Below are 16,397 nucleotides of genomic sequence, written 5' to 3'. Positions count from 1 at the left end.
GATTTAGTCTATTTATGATGCTTTCAGCTCAAAAATCATGTCATGCAGCTCTCCCATATATGAAAGTACATAAGACGCTTTTCATTTAAAAAAGTATCGGTATCGATATCGGTATCGGCGATACTGGCCCTGAAATACTTGGTATCGGATCGAATCAAGATTTGGTGGTATCGCCCGGCAAGGCTCGCGTCTTGTGCTGCATTCACTTGCACTCGGACATTAGAGATGTTCTCTCATAAATGTCCGATGAGCCACAACTTTTCTTTCAAAACAAAGCTGCCAACTGAGGTGGGCGCTGGGGTGGCAAGGCTATTTTTTAGGGTGGCAGTTGCCACCCCGGTAGATCCGCCCCTGCATAGTATCACCTTGGACATTGATCATATATTATACATTGAATAGAAAATTAATAAATAATAATAAATAAATAAAAAGAACAACCAAAACATACAGGCATCTGTATAGACACTCGTTACGTCACGCGCGCCATTACTGTTTGTCCTCACTGAAGGAAGGACCCCTGAAAATTCTACTTTCAGAACGCGGGCTAATGTAAACCTTAAAAAGGAAAGTGTTTAACAAAAGTTTCCATGCAAATAAAAATCCAAGTGGGGAGCTCGAAACACATGCGGAGTTAACGTTGTGTCGCTGCTGTTTCGACACAGAAGAGTGAAGTGTTTCTTCTGAGCTGGTAAAAACTAGCTGGCTAATTTAGCTAAGAGCTAAAGCTGCTACAGCTGCGCAGTTTCGTTTCACAGAAAACACGAAAACACTCTGACACTAACTAGATAGTCTGTAACCTAAGCTGTGTTTTCCTGCCATAATATATCTTGGAAAGTGGAATGGGCCGACTATACAAAACTTTTATAGCTGACTGCTGCTAACTACAACATAACCACAGAGGTAACTGTTCATATTTCCAAGGAATGTATTTAAGATTGTGACATTATTGTCAAGTTCTGGCCAGGTGGAGGGTGAAGAAGTCGCTTGAGTTATATGTGATGTTGACGAGTCACAGTTTACGTCTTTTGTGAATGTAATTTTAATACATCAAATGCGCTAGCTGGGGCAAGGTGTCCCAATATAACCAAGCGAGCCGTTTATGTTATTGTTTAAAGGAAGACTTGTTGATAATAACCATGCTTTGGTAGAAGTGCTGCTTTTAATAACGTTACGCCTTGCATCACGATATAAATACAGTCACATAGCATTTACGCATTAATGCTTTTCTTAGTGCTTGCATGGAAGTGTTCCCTCCAATTCCCCTTTTCGGCCACAGACAAAAAGCAACAACAAAACAAGTGTGCACTTTTTCTTATTTGCTTAGTTCAGATAAGAAATAAGCTCAGAGCAGGACAATTGGTGGATCCAATGTTGTGGTGGTTACTGTTGAAAAGGACTTTCCTCTTTTTACTTCATACATATATTGTTTGTGTACTGTATGTCACGAATTCATGTGTAAGAAAAACATGGGCAAGACAGTGCATTTGCATTGTTGACTATGCAATAGAAAGCCATTACATTCGCAACTAAATGTTTTCTTTCTCTAACGTTGGGGTTTGTTTATTTTGCAAAGAGCTATCTAAGGTTACATTTAAAAAAATTAACAACATCATCTGATGTCCCAAAACACAAAATCTGAAACAATGTTTAGCTGTAAAACTACTCAGCAAATATAATTTTGATTTACAACATATTCAACATGAATCACTACCATGTATTTTTATAATAAAGCTTCAGCACTTTCGGTCACAATACTTGTTTTTCATACATGCATCATTGCTGATTATTATTTCAGATTATTTTTAAAGTTACCTCATCCAGGGTTTGGTATTGCTGTCTCAGTCCTTGTTCCTCTACTAAATCATCTATGTTCTGTTACACCTCATCCATCAGATACAATAATACATCATAATTGTTTTATCTCTACTCTCTTTTAGCCATGATGAAGAGACGAGTCGAAGCAGCACCACTGCAGGGGGCGAAGAGGCCACGCGATGACAGCAGCTCAGATGAAGAGTCGCAGTTATCCAGACAAGGTAAAACATTATTTCCCCCTGCAAACAATGACTCCCACAAGTGAAAAGATTATCAAGAAGTTTGTTTGTTTGCCTGCGTGTCGCTGCCTGCTCCTGTTTCTAAATGAATGTGTTTCCCTGTGTGTCTGTGGTTTTATTCTCTCTAGACTCGAGCCAAAATGACTCCCTCAGTGACCAGGAGGACCAGAGACCAGGATTCTCCATGCCCTCTGTAATAGCTGATGACCCGGACAATGACCCCACTCAAAATGATGCCTCCTCTGATTTCTCTATGTACAACAGTGTGTCACAGAAACTCATGGTAATGTATTCTAAACCGCACTTACTTACTTCTACTTACTAATTATCTAATATACTAGATATTGACAGTTTCATAGTCTGTGCTGCAGATTTCTGGAACCCAGATAATGTTTATTTTAGATTATTTGCAAAGATATTCAGAAGAGTTTTCCACAGTTTTTGTATAATTCCCTTTTTCTCTGCTTCCTCTTACACCTTTAGGCCAAGATGGGTTTCCGTGAGGGTTCAGGTTTGGGAAAGTTTGGCCAGGGACGCAAAGAGATCATTGAGGCCTCTACCCAGCGAGGGAGAAGGGGTCTCGGTCTCACTCTGCAGGGCTTTCAGGGGGAGCTCAGTGTCGACTGGCGCGACGAACCAGAGGTACACAGAAGTAAATAATAACCATATTGCGTGTTTCTCTTTTAATTATGTGAAATTATCTTGAACCATCAACTGTGTTTTTCATTTCCAATCCTTAATTCCTACACATACATCATAATGACCTGTTGACATGATCTATATCTCCATTGTTTTATTGTTTTCTCTCTTTTTTTGACTTTTTTCTTTCCAGCCCACGGCCGTACAAAAGGTAGACTGGTTCCCAGAATGCACTACAGAGAACCCAGATGCCACTGAGCTGAGAGACTGGATGAAAATGGGGCCGGTAAATACAAACACTTCAAACTTACTTGATCTACCCAGGATCCATTGCATTTTCGTAATATTGGGTTGCAGATTAAAATTTTCAAAAGGTGGATTCGTTTAGCACGAAACACTTGAAATAACTAAAGGATAAGTTAAAAAATAAAGTAGAAAGAAATTGAGGTCAAAGAAAACTATTTCTGCTAAAAAGTTAGCAATGATTGAGAGTCAGACCTACATTTTGAATTGCATTGAATAAATAAACTTGCCTTCATATATACTGTATATATATTTCATTGTTCACGCAGGCCCTAGGGATGCCGCAGTGTGCCTATCGGTTAATTAACTTGTGAAAACACTGGTTTTACCAAAAACTCAGGATATTTTACAAGAAGATATATTTGTTGATAACACTCAATATCTGAAGAGGCCTTTGATCTTTAAAGTTAAATAAATGTAATTTGATTTTAAAAGCAAAACACCTGAAGGGGCGGTCTGCAAGTATGGAATTGGTGTGGTGCTGAAAGCCCTGTAACATCAAGCGCCCTCTTTTGCCTCAAATGTGTACGTTTTGTTCTGAGTCTTCTTTTTTTCTGCTTACAGAGAAAACTTAAGATTGAGGATGAAACAGAGTTTTGCACTGAAGATCTTCTGCACACTCTTCTAAGGTGCAAGGTGAGCTTTAACTTCAAATTGTTATGCTTTTTTAAATGTTATTAACAAACATCGAACTGTCTATACAGGAACCTACCTATGAAACACTATGATGAACATCTTAGTGTGTATGTGTGCTGTCTAGGCAATCAAAAGAGTTCACTACTGCATTTAAGTGTCTTGTCTGTTTCCTCTTCTGATAAACTACTGGAATCCCTTTTTCAATATGGTGCTATGGTGAATGAGTTTATCAATGGACTCTTCTTTGTGTAAAGCTCTGTGAATGTCCACATATACTGGATACATCTAAATCATAATACTGTAATATACCTGAGTTGTTTAACCACGGTGTGTGTTTGTTTTTCAGACAGTATTCGATAACCTGGAGGGCGAGGAGATGAGGAGAGCACGGACACGCTCTAACCCTTACGAGACGATCAGAGGAGGTATCTTCCTCAACAGGTCAGTACGTAGGCGGTTATCAGCAGAGTTGTCATGTTATTAACGTGGGTCATTTTGTGTAAGTCATTTGCTCTGCTTACATATTGAAAAAACTCAAATTATGAATTACTAATAGCTGTTTTTGAACAATGGCAATGTAAAGAATGTGGCTGTGTGTACGCTTAATTAACATTTGTATATATCATCTGTACATAATATCAGGAAATAAAATCTGACTAATAGTTTCCAGCTTTTACTAACGACAATGACAAGTTGTTTTTGTGTCTCTCTCTATTCAGAGCCGCTATGAAAATGTCCAACATCGACCATTGCTTCGACCAAATGTTTACCAACCCTAAGGATTCACAAGGGGTGAGTTGGTCAGCAGCAGATATGTGTTTACAGAGACCTTTATAAACAGATGCTTAAACAAACCTCTCTCATTATGCAGAAACCTCTGACAAAGGACCGCGAGGGCGAGCTTCTGTACTTCGGTGACGTCTGTGCGGGGCCTGGAGGCTTCTCAGAGTACATACTGTGGAGGAGGCGCTGGCACGCCAAGGGGTTTGGCATGACGCTGAAAGGACCCTCTGACTTCAAACTGGAAGATTTCTTTGCGGCTCCGAGTGAGCTGTTTGAGCCTTACTACGGTACGCACACACATCACGTGAGCAGAGCTGCAGAAACTCAAGATCTGCACTAAATGCAGATATTACCGTCCCTCTGAGGCGCACTGCCTTTGCACAATCTGCATTTTCATTTACCGCCATCAAAACACTAACTCATTCTCTTATGGTGCAAACAAATTGATATTAAGCAACCAGTCATGCCAACATTAATTACACTGTAATCTGAGTGTTTCCATTTTAACTGTATTGTAATATTATATTTGAACTGTACTATGTATTATTTGATTGACCTGTACTTAGATCATGTTTTATAATCGTTTGTGTGATAGAGATTAAGCAATGTTTTTAGTGTTTGTTGATTGTTATGTACCTACCTCAGGACTGCAGATGGAAATGAGCTATTACCTATAATCTGGCATAATTCATCTCTTCTCTTTTTTCTGAGATTAATGTATTTGTATGCATGGTCCTTGTTGAAATAAATACATAATAATAATAATCACGTTCAGAGAGGAGGAGAGAAAACAGTCACGTCTCAGGTGATGAATGATTCAGACAAACTCTTGACCTTTATGTGTCCCAGGTGAGGGAGGGGTGGATGGGGACGGAGACATCACTCGGCCAGAAAACATCACCGCCTTCCGAAATTTCGTCCTGGAGAGCACAGAGAGAAGAGGGATGCACTTCCTCATGGCAGATGGGGTGAGACTAATTCACATGTCTATTTTAGTTTTTACTGCGGGGTTTATTTGTAGCTACAGCTCTGCAGCAAAGTATCTTAGATATACATATCAAGCAGAAGATAAGGTTACAAAGTCCTGCTCTCTGGGTTTTTTTTTTACTGATTGGATCACTTTTGGTTTCCTAACTGACTGTTTCTGGCAGGGTTTCTCTGTGGAAGGCCAGGAAAACATCCAGGAGATCCTGAGCAAACAGCTGCTGCTCTGTCAGTTCCTCACTGCCATCTCGACACTCAGGACAGGTGTGTGTATTCATGTGCATAAATGAATCAGTCAGCTTTCCTGTCCATCATGACATTTTAGACTTTGGCTGTAGCTCCTAACCTTTCAACATGTCCCTAAAACTCTGGGAAACTAATGAAAACATTTCTGTTCAGTCTTGTTATACGTACCTTCATCCTATTCATGATGTTATACTCACCTCTGCACACATGTACTGTTTGTTTACGCTAAGGATTAGAATAAACCAGTTTCTTTTTGCTTCTCCAGGTGGTCACTTTGTCTGCAAGACCTTTGACCTCTTCACTCCCTTCAGTGTGGGTTTGATCTACCTGCTCTACCTCTCCTTCGACAGGATCTCTCTCTTCAAACCCATCACCAGCAGGCCGGCCAACTCTGAGAGGTGCGGCTGTGTGTGATGAATGTACACCATGTGCTAGAAAATCTGTGTGGAGTTTGTTGCTTGTGTATGTTTATTGACAGGGTAATTATTGTATTTTAAACACATTTTATTAACTTATATAATCTGCATGTTCTCTGATATATATCATACATACGTGCAAAACGTTGTTGTAAACTACATGACTAGATAAAGGCATTATGAAGACTGACTGTTAGTCTTCAAAACATCATGTGATTCTAACATGGACTTTCCCTCATATAACTTTTTTACTGTATCATTTAGCCTCAGCCTTACACATAACGTGGCTTTGCAGGCCAATAAAAGTTACCATAAAGACCATAATGAAATAAAAATGTTCTTGATGACAGATATTTTGTTCAACTTTATATATATATATATATAAAGTTCAGCAAGTCTCAACCCAACAGAAATGGAACACTCTGTGCTATGGATCAAATGTTTCATTCATTCTTACAAGAAACTGGTGCTTCTCTCGCTCTGCAGGTACGTAGTGTGCCGTGGTCTGAAGCCCGGCTCAGACGCCATCAGAGAATACATGTTCAGAGTCAACCTGAAACTGAACCAGCTGAGGAACACGGACACTGACGTCACGGAGGTGGTTCCTCTGAGCCTCATCAAGGAAGACACAGACTTCTACCAGTTCATGGTCAACTCCAACGAGAGGTTCAGACACACAGTATTCACAAAGGCCTGTTAACCTTTTTATTTCAGAATCAATGACTGACAGAAATGTGTTTACTCTCACTGTAGCCTCTGTGTGGTCCAGATCAAGGCCTTGGCTAAGATCCACGCCTTCGTTGTAGACCAGTGAGTGAGCTGTCTTGTACTTCTGTGTGCATTCATCTGTATGACATTAAAGTCTTCTTTTTTTTTTTTACTGATTATGTGACGTGTGTTCCTCTAGGACTCTTTCTGAGACGAGGCAGGCAGAGATTAGGAAGGAGTGCCTGAAACTGTGGGGGGTGAGTGGAGAAACTGTGTTATATATTTACTAGATTGAAGTCGGAATAAAACCAATCTAATAGAAGCAATAGGTTTGGTTGAATAATGCCGTTTTGTTCTATGTAATTCTACTCCTAAATACATTGTACTCCCATCCCCAGGTCCCAGACAAGGCCAGAGTCACCCCTACTTCCTCAGACCCAAAGTCAAAGTTCTACGAGCTGATAAAGGTCAGTGAATGAATCTGGGATTAAAGAAACCCTACTGGGCGAAAAGGTGACGCTGATGAATGTGGGCTGTCAGAGGATTCTACTTCCTAATTAATAATACATGTCAAATAAAAAAGTGGGGCAGCTTTTTGCACTTTGGTGAATCCTAAACAGTATTTATCTGGTTCAAAACAGATTTCAAAACAAATATTTGTTTTGATCTGTTCACAAATGAGTAAAACTCCAATATATGAGCTGGTTTAAAATGTAACATGTGTCTCCATATCTCCTCAGAACTCAGATGTGGAGTCATTCCAGACAAAGCTCACACCTCTCACCTCCACTTCACTCGAGAAGTTGCGTCATATCCTTGACCACAGGTGCATTGTGGGAGGTGGAGAGCAGATCTTCCTTCTTTCGCAAGGGGTGAGTCAATGTAGCACTGTAGTTATGTCTTTTCCACACAACCTGCTCAATCCTCTATTATTAGGTAGATGTCATAATATTGAAGAATATTGAAATGTAATTTAAGTCTTTGTCAAGAATAACATATTTGATATCAGATAGCAGCCTATATGTGTGATGTACTGTATTTCAACATCCAGGCCAGTATCATCAAATGCTGTCCTTAAACCTCGTCCCATTTCTTTATCTGTTCTCTCAACTTCCCCTTGGCTTTGCTTTGATTTTGGGAAAGATTTTCATGCAGCGCTGAAAGGCTAATCTATTCAACCCTAATGTTTGTATTTGTTTATTCAGAGGGCTAGTAGTGAGCCAAGGGGATTGAATATGTTCTTAAAGCATGGTAGCCTGTAGATGAACCTGTTTTGACCTCTTTATCTGCTCTCCCTGTTTCCCCTTGGCTTGTGTAGAAGTCTCAGATATACATATGGGAGGGGAAGCTGCCGGTGCGCTGGAGGAAACTGGAGAGTTTCAAGCTGGAACTGCCAAGAGATACACTTCTGAGTGTGGAGATCGTCCAAGAACTAAAGGGCGAGGTGAGACGAAGAACAGATGAAATATGGGAGCCAGTATCGTAATCTCTTTAAGCTCGGCTCTATTTATTTTCTTTCTGAAATAACAACAATTCTCATGAGATGCTATGTACTTCTGTTGTGTCCTGCATTCCTAATTGTTTTCTCCAAAAACATGCTTCAGGTTGTTGAGTTCAGTTGTATTTGTAGGAGTTTTCAGTGTTTTTCCCCCGTGAAAAAAAGAACAGTTGCATATTGTTAGAAAAACACCTCAAAAAGCATTTTGCTGCTTGTATTTGTAAAGATATAAAGGTTTCAATACAGTTTCTTTGGTCCTTAGGGCAAAGCCCAGCGGAGAATCAACGCAGTTCATGTGATGGATGCTCTGATACTGAATGGCACTGATGTGAGAGATCGGCACTTCAACCAACGGTAGGAATGATACACACACACATCTTCATAAATAAATTCACCTACGATTGCATTACAATTCCCTTTCACACCAGTTTTTGTATTTTACTAAATAATGTACATTGTGTATCCAGGATCCAGATGGCTGAGAAGTTTGTCAAAGCAGTGGCCAAACCCAGCCGACCAGACATGAACCCTATCAGGTCATCATTTTAATGAATTTCACTATTTTAAATGTGCTTTGTCGTCTTTTGAAGAGATCTTATTCTCACTAAAGCACCAAAAGTGTGGCCGGCATGAAGAAAACTCACTTTTATAGTATCAAGCTTCACGCATAAAACATTTCAAATGTCATGGAAATGTAAACACAAAGCTTACAAGTAGATTTAGACTTTAATCCCCCTGTGACATTTTCTGATCACGTAAAGCCAACATGGTCAGCAAGTTTATTTGACACTAAAACAATACACACCCACGTGCTGAGATTGTGACATAGCTACTACTTTATGATGCCGGTCCAATATGCAGCTCAAACAAAATGTGATATGGGTCCAGTGCTCGGGTTTGAATGAGTTGATTAGTTTGAGAGTACTTTTATATCTTACATTTCTTTAATGGTACTTCTGTATTTTCTCAAACAGAGTGAAGGAGGTCTACAGGCTGGAGGAAATGGAGAAGATCTTTGTCAGGTATGGCAGGATGTCGGTAATGGAGAATGTAAGCTTTATAACATCAGGCCAAGTTTCACATTTCTCTAACTATCTTTTCTTCATACAGACTAGAGATGAAGGTGACGAAGAGTTCAGGAGGAATCCCACGTCTGTCCTACACGGGCAGAGACGACCGACACTTCCTTCCCACCGGCCTTTACGTCGTGAAGACTGTCAATGGTATGAGTGGCACTTAAAGGTCACCTATTATGCAAAATCCACTTTTTCACGTCTTTTACACATAAACATGTGTCCCCTCTGTGTAAAGACATTCTGAAAGTTTCAGGAAAAAAGATTCACTCACTTTTTGTCCTGATCCATTTATATAAAAACCTGTCTGAAAATGAGCTGATCAGATTTTGGCCACTTTATGATGTCATAACGATTTTTTAGCTTGTGTAACCATTAGCCAATAACCAACCAAGGTAACCCCCCCCCCCCCACCTTATCACCTGAATCTCCTCCTAGAGCACCATTGTGTTATTTTTAACCAAATATCTCTCAGAGAGGCGTGGGGAGTGGCTCCTTATTTTCATCTAAAGTAATAGACAGAGAATCAGCACTTTTGAAACAGGGCTGAAACAGAGGGGATTATGGGATGCTACAATTCACGATCTGTTTGGTATTTCGAGCCAAACACTTCAGAGACATGTTTGTATATATCTGAGACCTATAATATATTGATGAAAACAGTATAATAGGGGACCTTTTACATTTCATACATTTAAATTCAGAAATGTTCAAAATATGTGTGTCTCTTCGCCTCCTTCCATCAGAGCCCTGGACGATGGCATACAGCAAAAACTCCAAAATGAAGTTCTTCTTCAACAAAACCACCAAGGACTCCACCTATGAAATGCCAGCCATCGCTGCTGCTCCCTTCAGGTTTGTAGCGTCTTCTCCACATTGAGATAGCAACATCTTTATGTGATTTAACAGTTTCCTTCCTTTGTCTTCACCTTCAGTGTTTGCCACGCTGAGCGGTACTTCTGGGCCTGGGTGGACGGGGTCATAGTCCACGACTCTCAGACACGGATGGACCCCGAGAAACTGTCCAAAGATGATGTTCTGTCCTTCGTCCACCAGAACCACCAGCCCTGAAACGCTTACAGAGCCCTGGAGCTTCACTGGCTGCAAACTACACGGAGAACGCACTACCATGTGGAGAATATAGAGTCTTTGAAAAAAGGTTATCATTCATTGCCTGATTGATTTTATTTCGACAGTTAAAGAGGGATTCATAAAATACTACCAATTCAATAAATCCACCAATGCATTGATGAGAGCTATCATAAACTTTTAGTTTTTTATAAATCCCTGTTTTTGTTGCCCAAGTAAATATCAATCAGTAAATTGTTTTATAACCATTGTTAGGGCCCGCTTGTTACTATATATTACGCAGCGTATGGAAATGATTAACAGGTTGTAACTGGGGCTCAGGGGAGGAACTGTTTGCTGCTATTTCCAGCAGTGACATTTGGACCGTGTGTAAGCAACGAACATTTGACAAACCACTCTGTCTTTTTGCCTTTTTCCACTGCCCTTGGCTCTATGGATAGTAACGAATAGGTCTCCCTTCATAGGACAAAATGGAGACAAAAAGCTGCTGCAATGATCCCTCCATTAGATCGCATGTCCCTGTAGATCCATTTTTTACACTTATGTCCATACATTGCATGTGTGTGTGTGTGTGTGTGGGTGTGGGTGTGGGTGCATACATCACATTAGCTTTGACAAGAGAGATGCACCTGCTATTTTGAAAAATGCTAGATAGAGTTTCAGCTGTTAAACTATGCATCCATATCTGTCGCGCTTGCCTTGTTCTACAACTGCTCAACCTCTCATCTCCATGGAGACTATATCTCACACCAACAGGCCCCTTGTAATCACTCAAGCAAAAATGTAGCTTAAGCCCAAATACAGCTATCATTTTCCGACTTATTTTCACCATTTCGTTCAAGTTGGTAAGAGTTATAGATGTAGCATTTCTCGTTCATACGTGGTCTATCTATCTCCTGTTTGTTTGGGTGTGTTTGTTAAACAGTTGGAAGGGGTCCTGTTAGGTTTTAGGCTTTTACTCCGACTCCTCTGTTATTGTGCCTCATATCGCCTGGACTGTGTTTTTCTTAAATACTGCAAATGACTTATTTTTGTTCTTGTAAAGTTAGCTATGAATCCCTATGATGTAAATAACTATGATGTCGTAAATAAATGGGTGAAGATGCTCTTCCCAAAAATAACTTTTAACTGCCTGGTAACATTTCATTTATACGCCTGTCTGAAGATGATAACAATACGACGATAAAGCAGCTTTGAGTCCTTTGTTGCCGTAAGGCGCCAACTTCATTATATGTAACACAGAGACACAGCGATACAATCAGTGAGCACAAAAACAAAAAGATTATAACTACATTTTGACAAAGGTCCACGACATTACATAATAATGTTGGACCCAGTTTGTAGTTTACTTCAGTTTTTAAAGTAAACAAATGTGCAATAATTGTCTAAGCGCTGGCCATGTCGTCTAAAATGATACAGTAACCCCTTCATGATGCGTTTCCCTACTTTAAAGTGTTTTATGTTGTACCTACCAGAGGACATGCCCAAACATATTGATGAATATAGAGTTTTATTTTTTCCTAGCAAAAGTTCTAGGGGTACGAAAATTAATTAAAAAAACAGCATTTTCAGCCGGCCAAATGTATCCCCTCCCTTTGATAGACACCTGACGGTAGTTCGTTTTTTTACATGTATTCTTTTATTTTTTAACGTATACTTTTTTATCAATTCCTGCACCGCGTTGTTGCATGATTCAAAAACACCCAAACAAGTGTAAATGGTGACTTCAGTTTAACTTTTCTTTATTTACACGGTGTTGTTGACACAAAAGATAGGGACTCTTATTTTGAAGTTCCACTCGCTCAGCCAATCAGATTGCAGCTTTATTTAACAGGAAGCGATGCTCTGAAAACAAACGCGCTGGATTCACACCCTTGCAAATAGTGAGAGTACGTTTGACGTTACAGGTATTTATGTATTTCTATTTTATTATTTATTCAGTCATTTAACATCTTACGAGGTGAGAATATCTTGTACTGTCAATAATTGCATCCCAGTATCTGAATTATTGAGTGAATATGTATGTGCAGAGTTTTATAAGCTAAGGTGTGAGTTCTCGTCTCGTGACCTGATGTAACAGGTGCTACTGTGGGGTTTTGTAATGCCTTTCCATGAACAATTAATTTGCAGGTGTTGGAAAACGAGTTCACCGATATTTTGCTCTTAGTAGTTTGGACAACCTTCACTCCAGTCATGCTGAAAGCTGTGGGACAGGCTCTGTTCTCATCCGGACTGCAGAACCCTAAATACACAGAAGGAGAGAAGAAAGAGGTAAATGTTTCCAGTTGTCATTGTGTCAAATGACAGTAAAATGTTGGACTGATGTGGATTGTTCTCTTTGAATATGTGACAAGAGATGTTAGTAAAGGTAGTGCTGAAATGTCGAAAAATACAGTTTAAAGTGACAAACCTTCAGCGAATGCACAATCTCTATGTTTCGGATAGCAGTTTATGCAGATGTAATGTGTAAAAAGTAGACTAATTTATAGTGAAAACAGTGCAATAATAATGATAAGGCTAGTGTGGATTATAAAATACACGTTGATGATAAATACATATGAACTACTACAAATGTAGGTTGAATATATCATAATAAATGAAATATTTGAGGATGTCGTTTTGTCGTGAATGATAGGTTTTTTTCAAAGTTATCTGTAGTGCTAAAGACAAGTTGATCAACAGAAAATCAGTTGGTTTTAAAACTCAATTTTATCCAGTTTAAGTGTAAACCATTTGCTGGTTCCAGATTCTCCACTGTGAGAACTTGCTGCTTTTATTTATTGCATTTAATTTAGATGAAGTCACTTTTGGACAGAGTGTGAAACAAACATGACATTTGCAGATCTAAATCTCTATTCAGTCAGGTTCTGTAATGCTGGAGGGGGAGAACAGTAATAGTATTGATGAGCGATCAACTTTTGAAACTTTATTTCTATATCATGTTTCTAAAATATGTGACATATAAACTTTTATATTAAAATATGTGGGCTCATAGTTAAAAAGTAACACATACACATTCAGTTAGTTACATAGATAAAACAATCCCTATGGAAATACAGGCAAGGTTCCTGATCAGTTCACAGAGTATGTTGTAAACTGATTATTTTACACTGGTTTCTGGTATTTTATTGATCTATTGCTAGTTGAAAAAAGGAATCAACTGATGAATTTATAACGAGTGTGTTTGCAGGGACAAGACTATGAGATCCGCACATACCTTGCCACAAACTGGGTGAGCACCACTCTGAGTGATATGGAATGGGACGCGGCCCTCAGCGCAGGCTTCCGCAAGCTCTTCAAATACATTCAAGGCAACAATCAAAACAGTGAGTTTCATCCAGTCCTAATGTTGTATAATAAATAAAGCATGTACAGCCTGATCTAAGGCTGTATACATCTTTATTTAGTCTGTCGATACTTATTCAGGGAAGTGTGGAAGTGGCTTTTCTTTGCTATTGTTAAAGAAACGTGTGTTAGATCCTTAAACCTAAAAAAAACTTGATAAAACACAATCAGTCTGGTAAATAATGTTTAAAGTGGCAGAAGGAAAGTGGAGACAAGAAAGCTGAGGAAAAAGTTCACTTTAGTGCTTGCTCAGCAGTTTCAAACCGCACCTCTGACTTTTCTGACTCAGCAGTTTACAGCAGCATTATTTATGAGAATACACATTGTGTGAACTGAGTACTGCAGTGTAGGCTGATGTGTAAACCTGCCGTTTAATCCTCTACATCTGCCACACATTGTGTTATGTTTCCACCATCTGTTCAGGTGTCTTTATGTAGTGAAATGTAGATCCTCCAGCTGGCAACTTACACATAGTTTACACATTTCGCTGAATAGAATACATTTCAAACCAATCCTCAACCAAATCGGAACATTTCTCACGTACTTTTATATCTTTTTCGCAGGCAGATGTGAGTTCTGCTTGTCTTTTATTCCCTTTTTCTAAAATGTGTTGTGATTGTGCCTTGTTTGTCAGAGGTGAAAGTGGAGATGACGGCTCCTGTGTCGTGCCGTGTTGACCCTGGAGCCGGGCCCGCTTGTGAGTCTCAGTTCACCGTGTCCTTCTACATCCCAGAGGAGCATCAGGACGCCCCCCCGCAGCCGAGCGACCCCGACGTGTTTGTGGAGCACCGGAAAGAGTTCACAGCTTATGTCAGGTAGAGTACAGCTTATGACTGATAATACATGTTTTTTCCTTGGTTGGTTATTGGCTAATGGTTAAACGAGCCAAAACATCGTTATGACATCATAAAGTGGCCAAAATCTGATCCGCTCATTTTCAGACAGATTTTTATATAAATGGTTCAGGACAAAAAGTGAGCAAATCTTTTTTCCTGAAACTTTCAGAATCTCTTAACACATCGATTTTGCATAATAGGTGACCTTTTTAAGTTTAGATAATTTGTTATTGTTTCAGGACATATGGGGGTTTCTCCAATGAGAAAATTAAGCGTGAAGAGCTTCTGAAACTTATTGAGAGCCTGAAGAGGGACGCAGTTCAATACGTCGACCATCCCTTCTACGTAGCCGGGTATGACAGTCCCTTCAAACTCACCCACCGCAGGAACGAGGTGTGGATCCTGAAGAAGGAGCAGGAATAATACGTTTAATGTTTACACTAAGCTCTGACCACTACAAGCTTTAAATAACCATATCATGGAAGAACAGAAAATACATGAGGGAAAAAATATACCTATTATGTATGTGTATGTGGAACAAAATGGAAGGTCATACTAACAAAATACTTTTTGTATATTATTATTATTATTATTATATTAATTTGTCTGATTGTGTGTTGTGCTTTATTTCCTTTGACTAAAAGTTACTGAATTGTACACTTACTGATGGTCTTGACAAAGAGTCCTAACAAATGATTACAATAGCATTTAAAAAAAAAAAAAAAAAAAAAAAAAAAAAAAAAAAAAAAACCTGGGGAAAAACTGCATGCAATAGTTAAATATTACCAGTAGGTGGTGCCAACTAGTCAGAAAACATTCCTCTCATTTGGTGCGTCTTGTCATGACAAAAACCTCAAGTGCCTCTTCATTATTTTATTACAAATTGATTTGTTATGTGGGAATTCAATTTTTGTTTTCCTAAATAGTAATATGAAAAGACTGATGAAATAAAGGGTAGGTTCACATGTTTGAAAGCAATAATTGCAACGTAATGGTTCCTCTTGTCTGTTCGAGTTGCCCAGAGAATGCTAAATGACGCGCGACTGCGAACAAATGCAATCTAAGTTGAGCCATAACCAATATGATGCTTTAATAGCCAGAGATAGTGTAATTATCTTAATTATTATATTAATCCTTTCACTCTGTAGGTCACCTACAAACTGACAGCAGGTTTTCCCTTTATCAGTCCGTGTACCTGCTGTGAAGGTGACTTGGTAAATCTGATCTCAGACTTCACTTTCTGTCACCTTATCACGCTCGTTGTGATGAGTGAGGGAGTCGGGTTAAATCTAGACCAGTCATGCTTGCAATCCTGCAGAAGGGAAACGGCATGGTACTTGATGAGGGAATGGTGACAGAAGCACTGCACTGAAGTATGAATCGTGGGAAATATGATGTTTAAGAATGTAAACATTTATGATTTCATTATTAATAAATATACCTCTGCATTAAATGATTGACTTTTCTGATATTTTGTACCTCCATCTTCACTGGAGTGTGGTGGTGTATTTGATCTGCAGGGGATACAGTGCAGGCCGTCCTCCACACACTGATCATTGAGACCTTTCATCAGCAGGGTGATGTACTCCACACTGTAAGCTTCGTCCTCTCTCACCTTCTCCTCTGGCTCTCTTGTTGGTTCATGTCTGCTGAGTCATTCTCTTTATTTGTGGCAGAAATGTTCCCAATATCATGTTCAGACACTCAGCAGATCTGACATCTTTTTTTATCCTCTGAACACACACACTATATATCTGTTATTCGCCAGTCAGATCAATCTCACCGTC

General features: G+C 39.3%; 2 protein-coding genes across 5 annotated transcripts; both read left to right on the top strand.

Moving 5' to 3' along the window:
- The first annotated feature begins 504 nt into the window (after positions 1 to 504).
- On the top strand, positions 505 to 11,550 carry cmtr1 (cap methyltransferase 1). The gene is made up of 24 exons (XM_034143175.1): positions 505 to 900; positions 1,938 to 2,036; positions 2,183 to 2,337; positions 2,538 to 2,696; positions 2,887 to 2,979; positions 3,561 to 3,632; positions 3,979 to 4,073; positions 4,352 to 4,424; positions 4,504 to 4,702; positions 5,265 to 5,383; positions 5,567 to 5,663; positions 5,911 to 6,043; positions 6,548 to 6,727; positions 6,815 to 6,871; positions 6,969 to 7,026; positions 7,168 to 7,236; positions 7,510 to 7,641; positions 8,088 to 8,213; positions 8,530 to 8,621; positions 8,735 to 8,803; positions 9,242 to 9,289; positions 9,378 to 9,490; positions 10,087 to 10,195; positions 10,276 to 11,550. The coding sequence occupies exons 2-24, from the start codon at positions 1,940 to 1,942 to the stop codon at positions 10,409 to 10,411; spliced, it is 2,481 nt and encodes an 826-aa protein (XP_033999066.1). The 5' UTR covers positions 505 to 900; positions 1,938 to 1,939; the 3' UTR covers positions 10,412 to 11,550.
- A 699-nt stretch (positions 11,551 to 12,249) lies between these two features.
- Positions 12,250 to 16,063, top strand: hebp2 (heme binding protein 2). 4 transcript variants are annotated; one of them, XM_034142223.1, is made up of 5 exons: positions 12,250 to 12,336; positions 12,600 to 12,700; positions 13,620 to 13,755; positions 14,409 to 14,589; positions 14,850 to 16,063. In XM_034142223.1, the coding sequence occupies exons 2-5, from the start codon at positions 12,623 to 12,625 to the stop codon at positions 15,031 to 15,033; spliced, it is 579 nt and encodes a 192-aa protein (XP_033998114.1). In that variant the 5' UTR covers positions 12,250 to 12,336; positions 12,600 to 12,622; the 3' UTR covers positions 15,034 to 16,063. The 4 variants fall into 4 exon arrangements, with proteins under 4 accessions (XP_033998114.1, XP_033998115.1, XP_033998113.1 ...); XM_034142224.1 differs by having other exon boundaries at positions 12,268 to 12,336; positions 12,597 to 12,700; XM_034142222.1 differs by having other exon boundaries at positions 12,276 to 12,336; positions 12,560 to 12,700.
- The last annotated feature ends 334 nt before the right edge of the window (positions 16,064 to 16,397 follow it).

This window comes from Trematomus bernacchii, unplaced genomic scaffold (genome assembly GCF_902827165.1).
Source record: "Trematomus bernacchii unplaced genomic scaffold, fTreBer1.1, whole genome shotgun sequence".
Lineage (NCBI taxonomy): Eukaryota > Metazoa > Chordata > Actinopteri > Perciformes > Nototheniidae > Trematomus > Trematomus bernacchii.
The sequence above is the reverse complement of the archived record's forward strand: the minus strand, read 5'-3'. Positions and strand labels throughout refer to the sequence as shown.

Excerpts from the sequence above, each read along its gene's own strand:
- cmtr1 (XM_034143175.1), top strand. The coding sequence starts at position 1,940 with ATGATGAAGAGACGAGTCGAAGCAGCACCACTGCAGGGGGCGAAGAGG. Across the intron at positions 2,037-2,182 it reads GTCGCAGTTATCCAGACAAG|ACTCGAGCCAAAATGACTCC; the intron begins GTAAAACATTAT and ends TATTCTCTCTAG. Across the intron at positions 7,237-7,509 it reads AGTTCTACGAGCTGATAAAG|AACTCAGATGTGGAGTCATT; the intron begins GTCAGTGAATGA and ends ATATCTCCTCAG.
- hebp2 (XM_034142223.1), top strand. The coding sequence starts at position 12,623 with ATGCTGAAAGCTGTGGGACAGGCTCTGTTCTCATCCGGACTGCAGAAC. Across the intron at positions 13,756-14,408 it reads TCAAGGCAACAATCAAAACA|AGGTGAAAGTGGAGATGACG; the intron begins GTGAGTTTCATC and ends CTTGTTTGTCAG. Across the intron at positions 14,590-14,849 it reads GAGTTCACAGCTTATGTCAG|GACATATGGGGGTTTCTCCA; the intron begins GTAGAGTACAGC and ends TTATTGTTTCAG.